Source organism: Diadema antillarum, unplaced genomic scaffold (genome assembly GCF_040938485.1).
Source record: "Diadema antillarum isolate AM-2024a unplaced genomic scaffold, OU_Dant_1.0 seq00000843_RagTag, whole genome shotgun sequence".
NCBI classification, from domain to species: domain Eukaryota; kingdom Metazoa; phylum Echinodermata; class Echinoidea; order Diadematoida; family Diadematidae; genus Diadema; species Diadema antillarum.
The window spans coordinates 112,381-131,315 of record NW_027271718.1 but is presented as its reverse complement, the minus strand read 5'-3'; the positions used below and the strand labels follow the sequence as shown (position 1 = coordinate 131,315).

At 39.2% G+C, this 18,935-nt stretch overlaps 1 protein-coding gene across 2 annotated transcripts in view; it reads left to right on the top strand.

The window, feature by feature from the left end:
* Positions 1-18,444, top strand: part of LOC139740221 (calcium permeable stress-gated cation channel 1-like) — a 118,372-nt gene extending 99,928 nt beyond the window's left edge. For both annotated transcript variants that reach the window (XM_071650805.1, XM_071650804.1), the window contains one exon: positions 17,068-18,444. In XM_071650805.1, the coding sequence (XP_071506906.1) occupies positions 17,068-17,235 (168 nt within the window). In that variant the 3' untranslated portion in view covers positions 17,236-18,444. The remainder of the gene's footprint in view (positions 1-17,067) is intronic.
* The last annotated feature ends 491 nt before the right edge of the window (positions 18,445-18,935 follow it).

Below are 18,935 nucleotides of genomic sequence, written 5' to 3'. Positions count from 1 at the left end.
CTCATGATTGGCTGGATTGATTGGCATAGAATGAGAGAGGAATTTTCTAAGGCATTTAGTGACTCAAGAGGTCTTTATGTTCTTCTTTGAATACTCACAGATGTGAGATACACCTGTCTGACATTTAGGTTAGAACCATTTACCAGTAAATCTGACTGTTCTTTGATTAGCTTACAGTTGTGTCTCCCCCCCCCCCCCATTTTCTCTCTCTGTTTTAAAAAAAAAGATGAGAAAAGGGGGAAATTTTTTAGTACAAAAGAAAAAAAAAATGGAAACATCACCAGTTAAGCATCTAGACCTAGAAATGTTGTGAAAAACTTGAGGATATATGTCAAGATGTTTGATAAAGCTACCAGTAGCTTTAACCCATTTAGGACAGACTGATTTTGCCACACCACGCATTTCCCATAGACACCTGCCCGAGTGTACTCGGGACTCATCCTCAACAGGTTAAAGTCATTTGATGAATAGAAGATGCATGCATGTAATATGCAGTACTCTGACGATAAAGACAGAGGATGGTCTACTCTTTAACATGGATGCGTATGTTCCAGCTTTACAGTGATGTTAACTTTCATTGTAGAAGCTTCCTTGTTCAATGAGGGGTTTGTGTGGATATTGCTATGACAAATGTGATTTTATGTGTGTAACAACAAAACATTTTGGTTGTCTAAAGGAAATTTGCTTTGATTCTCAGGCAGTGGTTCATTATCAGTAGCACCATATAGAGTTCCTTAAAAGACCTCCTGTACTTTGTCCCTCTCACAATTTAACCCAGTTCCTCCTTGAGATGCTGAAAGCAATTTTCGTTATTGTTTTCCTTAAATAAAATGATAACATTGTTGAAAATACCAAGGTATTAAGATGTATGGAGCTTGTAATGGTACTTTACTTTTCACAAAGGGATCTAGGTGAGTGTAACTTTTGATGGAACTTGACTTTCCACCAAGGTAAAGGTTTACATCTCCCATGAAATTACTTTAAAGCTCTGTTAGATGCTCATATATGCTTATACAACAGTACCTTTGGCACTGTATAGACACTGCATTCAGTTTCAAGTTCTATCCATTTAATTTCATTCTCAAAGAAATACCATCATGATATATGTTGATCTCAAAGAAACACCATCATGATATGTACATACTACTTATAAATCTGTTGGACCTTAAAAGAACTCTTTTAGACATTAAAGCAGGATAAGCAGTTATATACATATATAGAAAATACCATGTCTTTGAGGTTTATTAAGAGAGACTGGGTATGGGGGGATATGATTGCCTTGATGAACACAAGTGGTTCAACAAACTATCAATATTGATGAGATATTCCAAGCTCAAGGCAATGAACATACAGCTTCAGTTCTCTCCTCATTTTCTCTCCTGTCTAGAGTATCAAATGGCTTTAGACAGGCTCCATACACAGTGGAGACAAGGTATCATTTGTTGTCAGCAAACATTAGTTTAAGCTGTGCCAGAGATTGAAATCAGCTAGGGGACATTAATCTTTTTCCTCCTTCTCCTTCTTCTCCTTCTTATTCCTTTTCTCCTTCTTCTTTCCTACAGTGTTTGAATCATGAGTGTGACTTATGGACTCCATGTGCCATTGTTTGTCTGCATCAGTGTGTATTGATTGGATGTTGGGAAGGAGACAGTATGGGTAGGAAGAAATATTTGTAATATCAGACGAGAAACTGAAGATGGTGGTCTTCAGATACAGAGTAATGTAGATGTTTTGAAACAGAAGTAAGGTTGTCTTGATGTGAAATTTCTGTAAAGTTGTCATTGCAGTACATCTAATAGTCACTGGTAAGATATAACACATTATTTTTGTAAAACTTTTAGCATGCAGAGATTCCTTGTTATATGCAATGTAATGTCAACCTGTGCTCACTGAAGGAAATGGGAAATTTCATACAATTTTACATCGATTCCCACCCAATGATATGTTTGTATAGGGTTTAATTCGCTGAGTAAGAGTGATGCAGGGATGATATGACCAAGATAAAGACACACATTTTACACACCACTCCAAATATTATGTGCACAAAGGCAGTAATGGTCTGTTTTGTGACTTTGGGGAGAGGGGCGTATAACCGTACATGCTGCAGAGTCGGTAGGGTTAAGGTGATTGGACATGCCTAATCTCCATACAAAGCAGATTGAGGGAAATTTAGCAATCAGTTTCACATCTCATCACCATATCTGGAGACTCTTTTGCCCAAACCCTGACACAGTACTGTCGGAGATGCTGACTGCCGTCTATGAATCATATTGTGTGAAAAAGCTAGAAACTCGTAGAGCAAGCATACCTTAATGCTCCACCTCAGTTACCAGAAAAAAAAAATGGACATCCCAGCCCTCCCAAGAAAATGAAAGAATGCTCAACAGAGCTTGTGCAACTATTGGTTCATCAGCTTTCACAACTATTCGGTTAGGTGCTGAGGAAATGTTGATCTTGAGTTGCTGCGATTCGTTTGTGCATGTCAGGGGTCAGCCACAAGCCTTTCCCTGATGAATTGAAAATTGGATCACCCCCTGTGGGCGTGAGGAGGGCCTGAGGAGACTGGTAATGCTGCACAGAGAGAATGCATATTAATGGCAGTCTATGAATCTTTGGTGACAGGGGAAGGGGGGAGGGGGAGATCAAGAGGAGCTGGAGGTTTTGTGGGGATGGGAGGGGGAATTGGAATAATAGGGAATATTCCAGGTCAGATGGAACTACGCCTTAAAGACTATGAATATTGATATTTTGAATTCCTCAAATTTATCACACCAATTCTCTTTGTTTTTTCTTTGAAAAATTGACCTCCGTAATTATTATGTTTCAGATGGATTGTTTTAGTCTTCAGGAGATTGGGCCTGTCCAGTAAACTAACTAAAAGATGAAAATTACACATTATTGAGAAAAAAAAAGAAATATATATATATATATATATATATATATATATATATATATGTGTGTGTGTGTTTCAAAGTGTCCCACACGACGCCGTAGTAAATATTTTTTTCATATTTTGTACACACTACATTAATGAAGTTCTGTGAAATTCTGCTCACATAAAGGAAAGTTAAAGGAATCACAAATTCAGTGATTGATGTCAAATTTTGTAGCTAGCATCATCAAGTGTGAAGGATATCATATACATAAGAGTTTCAAGACAAATGCTCCTGTTTTTGCCTCATTTTTCTTGGTTATGGTAGTTCCAAGTGTCGTGGGCATAGTCCTGTGTGCACAATTTTGTTCAGTGCGTTTATAGCCATTTTACCAAGGGTGGCAGTTTTATGGTCCCTGGTGTGGTGCAGGTACCTCATTATACACTTGATTCAATGTATACACACTCCTGTGTGTGTCACTTACATCCATGGTATAACTAGATAGCCACCTATTAGTTCGGCTGCTCTTTCTTTCTTTTTTCTTATGTCAAATCACCATAGCATACAGTAAAACTGTTGAGTTGAGAGTAAGACATGGCGCTGTTTTATTATGAAAGCTATTAAGAGTCAATTAATGCATATTTGCTTCTTATGGATGAGAACTTTGACGATGCAATTTATGGGATGGATGCAAATGGAATTGTGACCACACTGCTTCTTGGCAGAAGTCAACCATCCAGTTTCCATATGATAATGATAATAATGATAATCATGACAATAATAATAATGATAGTAATAATGATGATGATAATAATAATAATAATAATAATGATAATAATAATAATAATAATAACAGTAATGATAATAATAATGGTAATAATAATAATGATAATAATTATAGTAATAATGATATTGATGATAATAGTGATAATGATAATAATAATAATATTAGTTATATACAGTATGTCCCATCATTTGTTTGTTTGTTTGTTTGTTTGTTTGTTTGTTTGTTTGTTTGTTTGTTTGTTTTTTGGTATGTATGTATAAATCTGGGGATGAAGGTATGAAAGCATAATGATTTGCATGCCTGTCATATTTGCCAATATTATAATGTCGTCCACACCATAACTCAAAAAGGGGACTGAAGACTACCTAGCAACAACCAGGGAGGTGCCTTCCACCTCCCTGCAACAACCAAGTGCATTCCTGCCCTATAAGATTAATTGGGAGGCAGCAAGTGAATGAAATGGGTTCATTACTGAGTTGCAGGGAAAGAACTTGAAGAAAATGGTCTGCTGATAGTATTGGACTAAATCTAAAATCTTTGCCCATAGGCACTCACACCTTATTTGATACATGTGGGTTAGCACCGTAATTAGTGCATTACTGCCAGGCCCTGCTTGGGAGCCAGGTCACCTTCAAAGTTATGGGGCTAGCTTTGAGGTACAAACCTCAGACATGATAGACTGATTATGTAGACTTATTGGCCCATATTCATGAAAGTGGATTAAATCAAATCCATGGCCTAACTTTAGTCCGTGGACTGCAATAAGCTTGAAATAGGCATACCTTACACACGCGAGTATCAACATGCTGTTATTATTGGATGATGTCTGTTGCTGTACACAAGCTGTCATGCATATTCATGCAGAAGAAATTTGCATAAACCATGCACTAAATTTAAACTACTTTCATAGATATGGGCCAGTTTTGCTAGCAGCAGCTGACTTTTGAGTTTGTACATATAGCTTATTTATGAACAGGGATAATTGATATTAGATGGCATGCCATGTGACAGAATAGCAGATAGGCCAGGGACTGACTAGGTCACATGACCTTTACTGGAAGATATAATGTCATGAATATTCATGAGCACATATGTTAGTTCATGTTACGTAGGGGTGGTTTTTTGTCCCCGCCGAACGAGTTCGAGCAGGGGACTATGAAACGGGCTCCGTACGTGTGTGTGTCCGTCCGTCCGTGTGTCCGTCCGTCCGTGTGTCCGTCCGTGTGTGCGTCCGTGTGTGATCAAAATGTTCAAAATGCTACTTCTTCGCCATTTCTAACCCGATTTTGATTCTGTTTGCTTTATATGATAGCACTACATGAGAGCTTTGAAACTTCTATACAGAATTTCAGTTGTGACCTTTGACCTATATTGTACATTTTGCTTCAAAATGCTACTCCTTCGCCATTTCTAACCCGATTTTGATTCCGTTTGCTTTATATGATGGCACTAGGTGAGGGCATCAAAACTTCTACACAGAATTTTGACCTTTGACTTCTTTGACCTTTGACCTTGATTTTTGACCTATATTGTACATTGCCTACAAAATGCTACTCCTTCGCCATTTCTAACCTGATTTTGATTCCGTTTGCTTTATGTGATGGCACTGGGTGAGGGCTTCAAAACTTCTACACAGAATTTTGACCTTTGACTTCTTTGACCTTTGACCTTGATTTTTGACCTATATTGTACATTTTGCTACAAAATGCTACTCCTTCGCCATTTGTAACCCGATTTCAATTCCGTTTGCTTTATGTGATGGCACTACGTGAGGGCTTCAAAACTTCTACACAGAATTTTGACCTTTGACTTCTTTGACCTTTGACCTTGATTTTTGACCTGTATTGTACATTTTGCTACCAAATGCTACTCCTTCGCCATTTCTAACCCAATTTCGATTCCGTTTGCTTTATGTGATGGCACTAGGTGAGGGCTTCAAAACTTCTACACAGAATTTTGACCTTTGACGTGTTTGACCTTTGACCTTGATTTTTTTACCTATATTGTACATTGGCTACAAAATGCTACTGTAAACGTGGAAATTTTCGCGGTACATTAATTTTCGCGGATTTCGCGCTACGTTCGGCTAGCGCGAATTCAAAAACGCGCGAATATATCTTCGCAATTTTCTATGCACATTTTGAACGGCCTGAATTGCGTGCGCTTCGTCGATGATACTGCTACGTAGTACAGACATGTTTACGCATATAGCAGTATCATCGCACACACTGCACGCACCGCACGCACCGCACGCACCGAGCCCACGGCCGATTGGTGTGCTACATCTCCGCAACTACAGTACTAGTACTACAGTACATGTATCGAGTAAAATACATGTACAGTGTACTACGTAGTTGAGCGCTTGTACTCGCACTCGCGCCGCTCGCTACGTCGCTTTTCATATGCTGGCGGCATCGACTGTGTATTAACCCGCTGCGGAGCGCGAATTTAAGAACCCGCGAATATGTTTTCGAGCCGCTTAGCGCGAAAAATTAATCGCGCGAAAATATTGACGTTTACAGTACTCCTTCGCCATTTCTAACCCGATTTCGATTCCGTTTGCTTTATGTGATGGCACTAGGTGAGGGCTTCAAAACTTCTACATAGAATTTTGACCTTTGACTTCTTTGACCTTTGACCTTCATCTTTTTACCTATATTGTACATTTTGCTACTAAATGCTACTTCCGGCGGGGACATATATTACGCACCGCATAATTTCTACTTTTCCTTGTTTTCTGTTTATCTGATGTTAACATGATCCAAGTCTCTCAGTGGGGTCAGAGAGATAGAAAAGTGCTTGAAATAGTGAGAAATGTATGTGAAAGTCTAAATGTGTATGGGATTAACATATGTACAAGAGTGAAAATGAAGCCCAGAGAGGTAGCAGCATCACACAAGCTGCACTGTGACAACGAAAGCAATGAATGTGTGTACATCTCACCACTTTCAGAAACCCTTTTGTGACATTTAAGAGCTGACCAAAAAAACTGGAAGGTGCCACATTCATTTGTGCACTCCAACCACACCCCCCCCCCAAATACAGACACCCACCCATACATTCTCCATGAAGTTGCTTTCCTAAAAGAGAATCATTAAAGGCATGCCAAAATGACACACTTCGGCGAGACGACATAAATCTCCTAATGGCTTTCTTTTCTTCTCGCTCCTTTTCTATAGTAAAGTGACAAATTGGGCTCTTCTGCATTTCTCTTTATACTGTGGGGAGAGAGTTAGGGGGAATGGAGATGAATGAGGATAGAAGACACTCAACATTCTGTACCCTTTCTGCTGATCTTCTGTGTGGGTACTTTAAAGGGAGCACCTCGAGATGCAACAGGAGTTGGACATTACACCGTCTAGCTAGCCCAGGAGAATCTAATGTGTGCACATTGTGCCCGGCTCTCACATAATGAATTCAGGACGAAAGAGCTGTAAGACAGTGGAAGCACGGCTATGAATCTCAATCACCACATCATTTGGTCCATGGTGTACACGTGCGTGTGTGTGTGTGTGTGTGTGTGTGTGTGTGTGTGTGTGTGTGTGTGTGTGCATGTGTGTGTGTGTGTGTGTGCATGCTTTGTTTTTTTCCACCTTGTGGCAAATGTGGATGCGATTCAGAGACGACCCGACACTGGAACGACTGTGACTGGCTTTAACTATCCCCCACCCCCTTCGCCCCCACCTCCTTCGCCCCTACCCCCTTCGCCCCCACCCCCGATCCACTGTCACTCCACTACTGCATCATCTATATCGTTGCAACCCAAATCCGCAAGTCAAGAGCATGGAGTGTTTGTTCCACTTGAACCCATACATATCACATATCTTTACAGGGTGAGTTGCAGTGACATCAGTAATACATGCGGCAATGCTGTTGATGGGAGTGAATGCACAAGAGAAATAGAGAGCAGGACGAGCTGTGGCAATTACAACAACAACAATAACAACAACAACAATACCACCAAAAAAAAAATATTTATTCATATGAAGTGCATAACATAGGGCGACATGGGGTAGTCATCACAATTAACCCTTTTTGTGCCAGGTACGTCAGTCAGTGTGTACAACACTATGGGATTTCCTGTGCCAGTCCGTATTTTGAGCAGACAGGGGGTTAAGCGGCTTCCACTCCTATCCCCTATCCCCTCGCCCCTTCCAAATATCATCAACCACCGACTACCCCTGTGAGGTCTCTAATGGTGTGGTTCACTATTTTGTGGAATGGCGTGACAAATGTGAACGTGCAAATGAACCTGTAGTATTACTGCCCTTCCTGTGGCCTGCAATATTACTTAATTGCATTTTCTAAAATTAGCAAAAGACCGATGTCCTTGATGCTCTCCATCATCAGGTCTGTATATGTACTGACATACTGGGGTCTACTGCTGGGAGGTCGTATCTGACAAAGCCATCCCTTGCTGACGAAGAGAAAGCAATATATTGTTACCCAAGGGGGAAAAAAAAGGCCTTTTGTTTACCCGGCTGATTAAGAGTGGCTTGCTGGCTATCTGTTCCTGGGCATTTATCGAATTAGACATGTTTCCAATTAAGGTCTATCTTTATGTTGATCTGCCGTGTATCTACATATATTATATGTATGTGCAAGATAGTAGAGTGGTGTGTTGATGTTCTTTGAATACAAATGCCTACCCGCCTTCAACTCCCTTTCCTCTTCTCTGCTTTTCTCTTTGCTAATCTTATTGGTCTTAGGAACTATCCATGGCTCTCTTCCTAATTAGCCTCTCTCCAAGGATTCTCTTTTTGCCTGATGATGATGTCGATGGTTTGGCAATGATCTTGACTGCAATCAATATGATCCCTTTAAAGGAATTATTCACCATTAATTTTGTAGATGAAACAAAAACCCAGCTTTAGTGCTTCAAAATAGTTCTAAAATGTGAGTTCCGGATAAAAACAACCAATGTAAAAATTTTAATCATTACAATCAGTGGTAAGTATTGTTAAATATGCAAATGTGAACAATAGTTATAATAAAATTGTTTCTAGACTAAACCATCGACAGTTATGGTTTAGTAGAAAAATAGTGATATCTCCTTATATTTTAGGCTTTATTGCAAAATTTTTATATGGTAGGATGTTTTGTGGTACAACTGACCTACACATATGCATCAAATGTGATTACTCAAACATTTGTAAAATCACTGCTCCCAATGGTAAACAATACCTTTAATCCTCCCCGGGAACAGAGGTCAAGTCTTGGCTAGCCTGTCGCGGTGTTACAAATCAATAATTTTCATGCATACATAGTGTTAATTTTTTATTTGTCCCAGTGTTCAGCTGGGGTTGCTAAGGAGTCCTCAAGTGCGAGAAGGCAATAATCCTTGTGATTTTCTGCCCCTCAGCAGTACCCCACCCCACCCCACTCAATCTCTTTTTCACCATCACTGGATGATGGAAAATGATGAGTGTGGTATGCTAATACAGATTGCAGCTATCTATGAACTGTATTTCTGCAGTCAGTGGAGGTATATATCACAGTGGACTGCCAAAGGTGAAAAGGCAAGGAACTTGTATCTGATTCATCTAGAAATAGTCTACATTTAACTCTTTTGGTCCTCATAGTGACATGTTTGGTAAAGCGTCAATATGATATATTAAGTTTGTGCTCCTGAGAGGGTTATTTTACAAGTAAGTAATTACTGTCAAGTTTCCAATGCTTAGACTTCAGAAGAATGGATGGAATGGATTGTTCCCTCATACAACAGGTTTATGCATCATTTCAATTACTTTCCACAGCATTACTTGGATGGATGACATTTCATTAGGGTGCTACATACCACCACTTGCCAGGTCAGGCAAGCAGATTTTGAAATTATTGCAGAACACTTGCCCGAACATGACTTTTTCTTGCCCAAAAACGAAGTCCAGAAGTATAACAAAATGATGTAAGAAAATCACTTGTAAGTCAAGGGCTTAATAAAACACAATCATTTCAATAAGCAGCACACATTGATTTGCATGCCTAAACACGTTGAAGTAACAAACTTGGCTCGATCAAGTGTTGGTGTTGCATTGCAATGGGGTTTCTTTACGTAAGTGTTGGAAGTTTGCTGAAATGAAATTAAAGTGTGTTGCATCACTAAATTGTCATTATCTTTGGGCTTCTGTATGGTTGACTTTGTGGGTTTGCCGGGGGGAAGGAGGGAGTGAAAAACAGAGGTGGCTTCAAAACTTTTTGCTTGCCCAATTCGAGAAAGCATTTTTTTCCCATAGTTCCATTGATTTTCACTTGCCATGGGCAGTCAGGCAAGCACTTTATGCAGCACCTTGTTCATATGCTTTGTTTAGAGCCCAAACTCTCTCTCACTCCTTTGTCTGTTTTTATCTCCCCTTTCTCACTCTCTTTCTCTTTCTCTTTCTCTCAGGCCCTCTGCTCTCACTTTTTCACTAGTGTCTGGGATGTCTCTTTATTGATATTGTGTGTTTTCTGTATTCTGCATTTTATCTTGTATCCCTCAAAATATGTCATATTTCTACTTTTAACTATCTCATCATATTTTTTTTCTGCATACCATTTGATCTTAACTTGAAATCCCCCCCCCCTCTCTCTCTTTATCTATCTATCTATCTATCTGTCTCTTTCTCTTTCGGACACATCGTATTCTTTCCTTTTATCGCCAGTTCTGTTGGTTTTCTAGCCTCCAGATTAATTGCATTCCAGATGAAATTCACACAGTTGGTAAATGTAGAAGGGCGCTTTGTGATAGAGTCTGCCACTGAAATGTGATTTAGAGCCAAGGGGATATCACCACACTCTGCCTGCACGTGTATGGAATTATCTTGGAGCAGATGTTTAGGACTTTTTGGCATGTGTCTTTTAAGAGGTGTACCACTTTGCAGTTGAGAACACCAGGTTCAACTGAATATTTAGTGAAAATAATAGCCTTACAGCTGAATGCAGCTGCATGAAACCTTAAAAGGTGCAAGAAACCTTAAAAGGTGCAATTAATCTAGCATGGTTGGAAAATATGAATCTTTTTTTTTTATTATTCACATTTCATCAAAGGTTTGAAGACAGGGAACATTACTGAATACTTGATCTTGATGGTCATAGGGATTATGAATGTTTTAGTGATTTTGAACGAAGAAAACATTTCAGCACATGAGCTAAAATTTGAGTCAAGTTCCGTTACACCTTTATCCCAAATTATTTGTTTAACCCATAAAAGCACGATCTAGAGCGGGATGTATAGAATTTAACTGGTTCAAGTTTTCATCCATGCTGTAGTCAGCTTTGTACCCTCCTACATGGCTCATTCAGAAATCAGGACCACTTTTGCATCCTTTGCCTGCTAGAAGTCCCTTATCCTCCTCTTAAAAGCAAGGGGGGGGGGACCCTAAAAGCCTTCCACATTAAAAAAAAGGCCTCATTGTGTACTCCCAAAATAATACAATTATAAAGTTATATTGGTGGGCATGTTGGGATGGGACTGGTGATCAGATATGCAATGTTAAATAATCGTGTTATAATCCTGTTAACATGGCGATTCAACTTCTTGGTGCTCCTAAATAAGGACCACTTCCCACCTCCCCTACCCCTATGATAATGTCCATGTGTCACCTACCCTGTCTGTCTACATACTTCTTTATTTGTTCACTGCAAGTCCGCCTGTTATAATAATTGTAGATTATGTGTTTCATCAATTTCATGGCATGTGCTAGGTGTGGTGTGCAGTAATCCTTGAACAACGCTACATGTACTTTGGGTGCAGACAGACTTCTACCAGGAAAGATGATGACTTCAATATTATTTCCCTCCCAGTCAAATGCACTGTCTTAAAAACAACAATTTCATCGGAATTCTAGAAATTCATTTTGATTTTTTTTTCTTTCGTTCTTTCTTTCATTACCATTCCAATATTACCCTACCCTGGGAGAGGCATGGTCATTCCAATTTTTGCTGGGCCTCAGAAACAAAACAAATTGATCATTTTCTTCTTGTTTTTTTTTTTCACTGTGAAGGCACAAGGGCCAGTTAGATATATTGAAATATGGGAGGTGATTGATAAATGCTGGGGCTGGAATGGACCTTTGTGTATGAAATAATCATTAGTTATTTTCTCAAATTCTTTTTTATTCTCTCAAAACACTAGTATACAGGCCTTGAATTTATACCAGCAAGCTATAGTCCCCAAATTGCTGTGAATATGCATCAGACATTGTTGGAATATTTGTTGTGTATTACACTATATAGGTAATTCATGTACTTTATAACTGTATTACATTAAAAAAACAACAGCAATGACAATGACAATAACAAAACAACAATTTGAAGAGAGATATACTGGTACTCTTGTGGGTTTTTTTTTAATAAGAAATGTTGAAATCATGAAAGATGAGCAGCCTCCTTTGATTTTTTTTTTCTCCTGAAGTGGCGAGTGTTGACCTTTTCCATGTTAAGCTACGGTGGAGAGTGGGAAAAAAGGGAATAAGTGATGGAGCCAATGGATCAAGTTTCCCATCAATCTTTCAAATTGGACATTCTTGTACCATCTTGAGGCAAGCTGCTGATAATGAAAAAAAAAGCAGAAAGAAAAAGAAATGTGTGTGTTTTGTTTAGAGTGAACCGTGGGAGCATTTTGTGTGCGATGTTCGATTGGGTTCAGCCATGAAGCTAATGTTGCACATGTGAAGTGCATTTTATTTTCTCTGTATTTTTTGCTCTCTCCCCACCCCAGTTTCCTTCCTTTATGTTTAATGCTACAGACATTTTTATTTCTCTCTTGGTCGTTCATATTTTCATATTCATTTTGAACGTCTGACAGTAAATCCACTAATTGGGTGCTCCATACAGTATTGTGTAAATTGAAATGAAGGCTTTTTACAGAGCAGAGGTTGACATGGTATTTCATTCCTCATACTCTGTTGAGCACTAGGAGGAAATTAATGCAGAATATGTTTCTTGAAATCAACTTGATATGACATTTGCAGTTTCGGCAGGATACAGTGTGTCTGTCATCTATTCGGAAAAAAAAAGAAAACAGTATGTGCTCATTTCCTGAGTAACTTCATTATTCTGACGTGATATTTCAAAATTATCTTATTTCACATTATTTTTTTTTTTGAATAGCTTTCTTCTGTCTGAGCTTCTGAGCTATAATGGTAGAGTGGTCAAATGATTATGTTTATTCTATTGTCTTTTATCTGCAATCAATATTAAAAACAATAACCTTTTGGGAAGCATGCAGCCTTTGTTTTGGGGAACTGCTTTTTGCTACGTTTGACACTTTAATTGCTGGGGAGATGGCATTGCCATTTGGTATGCATGAGAATCAGTCCATGGGTCCGTTTCATGAAGTCATCACATAAAAGTCTTTACATAGATCTCTGAATGGCCAAAGTCCCTCTTATGTAGCTATGAGAGACTTTCAAAGAGAACTAAAATCCATTTCATGAAGTCTCTCATAAGTGTGTCTTATGAGCGTAAATTCTCTCATAAGACTCTCATGAAACCAACCCCAGATGTGCTCCTAAATTTTGTCTTCAACAAGAACTGGTGGTCAATAGGATCTGTAAAGTTACATCAAGTTTGGAAAAAAATTGATCAGCCAATAGCAATATCTAATAATATAGCTGCCAAGTCTCCCCGATTCCACTTGAGGCTCCCTGAAAACTCAAATGTTTCTTTCATGTCATAACAAAAGAATGTACAACCCCCCTTCCCCCCAATTTGATGATTAATATCACATAACGTAAACCAGAAATTTTCGTGTGCACAAAACAATTTGTGAAATTTGCGAGGAGCGAAGATTTGTGAAAGCGAAATACACATGAAGGGTTTTGACTACACGATGCACTGAGTGCCGGCGGCAGTTCACGAAAGTTTTACAGTATTGAGATGGATGCAACACACAAGTGTCTCCCTGGCCGCTCATTGTGAACCTCCCTGATCTGGTGTGTGAATGTTGACGACCCTGCAATATGCAGCATTGCATGAACTACCAGTACCCATTGAGGTCCATCGCTGCATCTATGGATGCTTCAATATAAAAGTCATTCATAATGCTTCACTGGCCACAATCCATGGCTCTCCAAGCTGGATATGGAGGAAATCCAAGAGAGAAATTTGGGGGCTTCAGTTTGTAGAGTTGTATTTTGAAATGAATCTTTTTCTCTCCAGCTTTTCTTTGCTCCTCTCTCCTTCTCCTTTTCCCTTCCCCCTCCCCTCTCTCTCTCTCTCTCTCTGTCTCTACCTACCTACCCCCTTTTGATTTGTCTCTCATTTTCTCCCACAATTTGATATTGGGATACTTTGAATTTTGGTGTGCCAGTTTTTATTTTGTCAGGGCTCAACACTATGATTAGGTTGTCACTCTCACTCACTGTCTCCCCTTCTTTCTATCTCTTTCTCTCCTTCTCTTTCTTTGTCTTTTTCACTCTTCTTCTTTCTCCCCCCCCCCCTTCCCCACGCACACACTCATCCTCTCCCCCATCTCTCAAAAGAGGTATAGCCCCACGCTGGATATTGGAAATAGAGAACGTCAGAGATATTTAGGGTGATAAGTTTTGGGATGTGTCTGTCCCGACAGATTTGAACTCTGTGCGAGATGAAGTTTGCAATCATAGGACATGCAGTCAGTCCTTGTTTGCTGTTGTTGTTGTTGTTGTTGTTGTTGTAGTAGTTATTGTTGTTGTTGTTATCTTTGCACTCCCTTAAGAAGTGGGAGAGGCCCGAGATGAAAGTGTAGCTCTCTCCAAGTGGGTAGATTTGAAGAGTATTTGCAGGGAACCTCATTAAAGGCCTCCCAATCCGTAGAACTATACTAAAAAATTGATCTGACGTTCTTCTTGATATTGTTCTCGTCTTGACCTTTCAACTCAAGACTCCTGTGTTTGATAATTGAGCCATTCAAAAACTTCTTAAATCTGAACATTTATTCAGAAAATGTGCACAATATAACAGGGCTGCGCACTAACCCATTTTTTTCTACCTGTCCAACCTGTCTGTCAGACCAGTAGGTACCCAGTTTTTCCACTTTTTACAGGCCCATTCCTGAAAAGGTTACTGGTCCAACAGTAATTTTTGCCAATCTGGACCGTCAGACCAGTGCCAGCGTGCAGCGCTGAATATAACATCTTGTAACTTTTCGAAATGAAGACCTCCCCTCTCAAAATATCAGATACTGATGACTGTGTAATTGATTAATCCTTTGATATACATTAGCAAAACTGATCTGCAATGTTTATCACCTGATTTTTTCATTTCAAACCGAAAACTTTTGCTTGAAAGTGGTTGGTCCATGAGCTGACAAGAGCCATTGCCCTTCGAGCGCAGGATTGACGTACCCGTTGAGACATGCAGGGCATTGAGAGTGCACAGCAAAGCACGTGGAAAACATCTCGGTGAGCTTCGTCCCATGTTGACTACACGTGTCACTGCACGGGCAATCCCACATCCCCTTTAATTCAGCCACTTAAGAATGACATTTGTGGCCCATTAGTCACTGAATCCCAGCTGAATTCCTGTTTCTCTCAAGTCCTCTACTAACACTTATTGCTGCAAAAAAGGGGTGGGGGTGAATACTGTGAAAGGGCAAATAGACATGGAAAAATATAATACATGCAAAAGGAAAAAAAAGATAAAAATCCTCCTGGAAGCAGCCCTTGGGGACTTAGAATATGAGAGTAACACAGTTAGACTAACAAAGTGAAATATGCTAACATGACCATTAGGCATGAGTAAAGGTATGGGGAAAACTTGAGTAGTAAGGATTTGTGTACTTATGTAGTTTGTAGTGCATGAAAAAAAAAAGGAAAAGTCTTCTTTTATTTCTAAAACTGCAATAAAACAAGACTGAGAGGTGAGTAAGAGAGGAAAAGAGGAAAGTGAGGAGGTTAGGAGAGAAAAAAAATCATCCAGCAGTATTAGGTGGGAGGGGGACATAAGAAGATAGATGCCGCCAAGTGTGAGGAGAAACGAGATGTGAGGTCAAATTGGTCTGATAGAAATGAGGTGAACAGAAAAAGAAAAAGAAAAAGGTTGATATGCTGGCTGTAAAGGGGAAGGAAGAGGAATATCCATTAACTTAGAATTAGAGAATTAGGGGAATTTTTTTTTAATACAGTAAAACCTCTCTATAGAAGAAGAAAAAAAGTGGCAATTATGGACAGGTGGTCACTATTGACAGGGTCTTTAACATGGCTTTCCTCTCAGGGGAATTTTCATTAGTAGCTGTATATGGCAGGTGGCCACTATAGGCAGGTGGCCTTTGAGCAGGTTTGACTGAACATATCAGAGTAAAACTACAGGATAAGATATGTCATATGGTTCAGGTTTGCTAATAGCAATCGTGGGTGGTGCTTTCTGTTTTGGTGCGTGCCGGTTCATGCAAATGTAAAGCATCCAGGCTGACATCCTTGACTTCAGACATTTTCATGGACTTCACTCATTTGCTTGAGATGAGATTGAGCTCTCTGTGATATCTCATTATTGTACACCTTGAGATGTGGTGTAATTGTTCCATGGTGTAATTGTTCCGTGACCTCCAACTTTTGGTTCCTCAATGAGTCTGCCACAAATTGACTTCTGCATGTCCCCAGATCTTCAGGCATGTAAGATTCCATGATCAGAAGGACTGAAGCAGGTGTATAGATATTCTTTGCTCTTGCAAATGAGCAGCAACTGGTGCAGTGGCACACAAAGTGTTTATTAAATGTAGATTAGAATTCTAGACATGACATCCATTCATTTTGTTGTGTATCTTAAAAGGATATGGTACGTAGAGTTGAAGTGGAGTAGAGAAAAAATTACATTGCAGTGAAACTTTTTGAGAATGTTAAGTTGAAATGGGTAGCAACAAAATACTTGTAAAAGATCAGCACGTTTTGTGTTGAATGATGTGGTGCTTGTTTGCATCATATGTAGAACGTGGTAATTTAAGATGTCAACAAAAAAAATGAAACCAACTCCAACAAAATGGCTGAATTGCTCTCAAAGTGATATGTAATTTGCTAGCTGATAGTGAAAAGTTATTACAAAAGGTAGGGCAAGGGGGAATAGAAGTCACGCAGGGAGGAAGGTGCATTGGTGACATGCATTCATGCCAAATGACAAGAAATCATGCAGCTTCCATTTTGCAGTTACTTTTGTGGAAAGACTTTTTTCCCCAGGCTGTTAATATGCCAAGAGAAATTTCCGTTCTTATGGCACGCTTGGTAAGTCCTTGACGTCGGATTTGTATTCAAGCACCAGGGCGTACTTGGAGTGCTACAGTAGCTCTGGGATTTTTCTCCCATAACGACTAAAAGCGAACTGGAAAGGAGGCGCTTGCACTGTAAGACGGCCTAATCAATTATGCAGGTCACTATATATGAACATGGTTAGGGATTTCATCCCGTTTAATAACCTTTTTTTCATTTGTATCTCATTTCCCCTCAATTCCCACAGGACTTTGTGCCAGAGGTGTTGCAAGAGGATGCCGAAGCCGGTGAGGGTCAGGGCATGGGTCACACTGGGGTCAGAGGTCAGCACCAGGCCTACGGAACCATGGATTCGGGCAATGAGCACATCTCCTACCAGCCTCCCGCCGACACCGAGTCCTCTGAACAAGAATAGGCTTGAACAGGCCCTGCTAGCTTCCATCCACTATATATACCAGCATGCTAGGTACAATGAATGACACTTACTTTTCCGATGGTATAGCAACCCTAGAGCTTGTATAGAAACTATTCGAACGGCATTCTTCTTTTGTTACCGCTTTCCATTTTGTTTTCACTCATGATAACCTGTGGATGCAAAAGTCCCCAAGGAAGGTGTGGATTAATGAAGTGAGAACAACCAAGAATCATACACATCATATTCACCTCAAGTACATATTGGCAAAATGCCTTGCTCCGAATTGGTGATAGGAGTATTTCTATCAAAGGTGATGAGACATGAGGATTATTTCTATGGGAGGTGACAAGAAATGGGCTGGGGGGAAAAAACCAGCTAAACTTGCTGCATTGGCAGTTGGCCAGCTGGGAAGAAATGGTTATTTTGTTGTCTAGTTCATTGAGTTGTTATCTCGAGAAGATGTGAATACATACACAAATTTGATTGCTGTGATTATCTGTCCAAGGAGGAGCCAAAAGGCAAAAATTTAATGAATGGGATACAAAGGTCAAAGGTCATGTTCTAGTCACAAACAATGAGCCCTTAATTGGACTAGGTAACTAAGAGACAAGCTTAGCCTCCAGTGTTAGACAAACACCATGAAAAACCCATTGGCTAGTGATGTGCAAAGAGTCCAGAGCTGTCCAAATAGTCCTTTAAAGAAAAAGTCCTGAACCACCACCAATTTGACATGGCTCATTTCAGCTGAAATATAATGTACCAATATCTTGGAAGCTGTAGTATATTCAGGCGTATTCATGTTTTCTGAGTTATTCTGTGGATGAGCATAAAACAAGTATGACTTTGTATTAGTATGCAAAAATGATGTCACACCGTATATGGGTTGTTGTATGTGGACGATATCGTAAAGAAATATGGAAAATATGATGTATTTTAATCAGGAAAACACATGTAGAAATGACCGTGCAATGTTTACCTGTCAATGAATATCAGAGCCATATTTTGTGTCAGTATAAAGACTGCATAGATGAATATTTGTGTATCATTGTATAACATATATAGAACTATAAAGAGCTATAATATCTAATCATTCACAAGTCTACATTACCATAGGCTAATACTACATTGATATTAGTTTTGATAAATGAGCTGATATGATATGAAGCCCATATAGACAATATTATCAATGCTTTCTCTTCTGTCTTATTTATTATCATTTAAAGGAATTATATTACTTTATTTAGATGTCATGGTAAAACATTAGATGTAAGTATACATAATGATTCTTTGCTCAGTAATTCTTACAGCAATGACTTTATCATAGTTTTCTAGTGTAAAATCTTTTCTTGAAATCACTGTCAAAAGAAAAAGACATTTATATCAACACTTAGCTGAATACCATTACACCAAAGATATTCACTGCAGGTAATGGAAAAGACTCTTGTTACATTTCCCATCAGTAATACAGTCTTGTCTACTTATTTGTATTCACTGATGAAATTCAGTTCATGTTAATCTGAAGCAAAAGCTATTAGGGAGGGTTTGAATATGATATTATACCTGGCATACCTCAGTTATTGTTCCATAGTACTCCTGTTGTACTCCTTTCAAGAGTAAAAGACTAGCTTACTTAAGTGCATCCTGTTGTAAGGGATATCTTATAAATATCAGCAATGCAAACTGTCATTGCAGTCACCAAT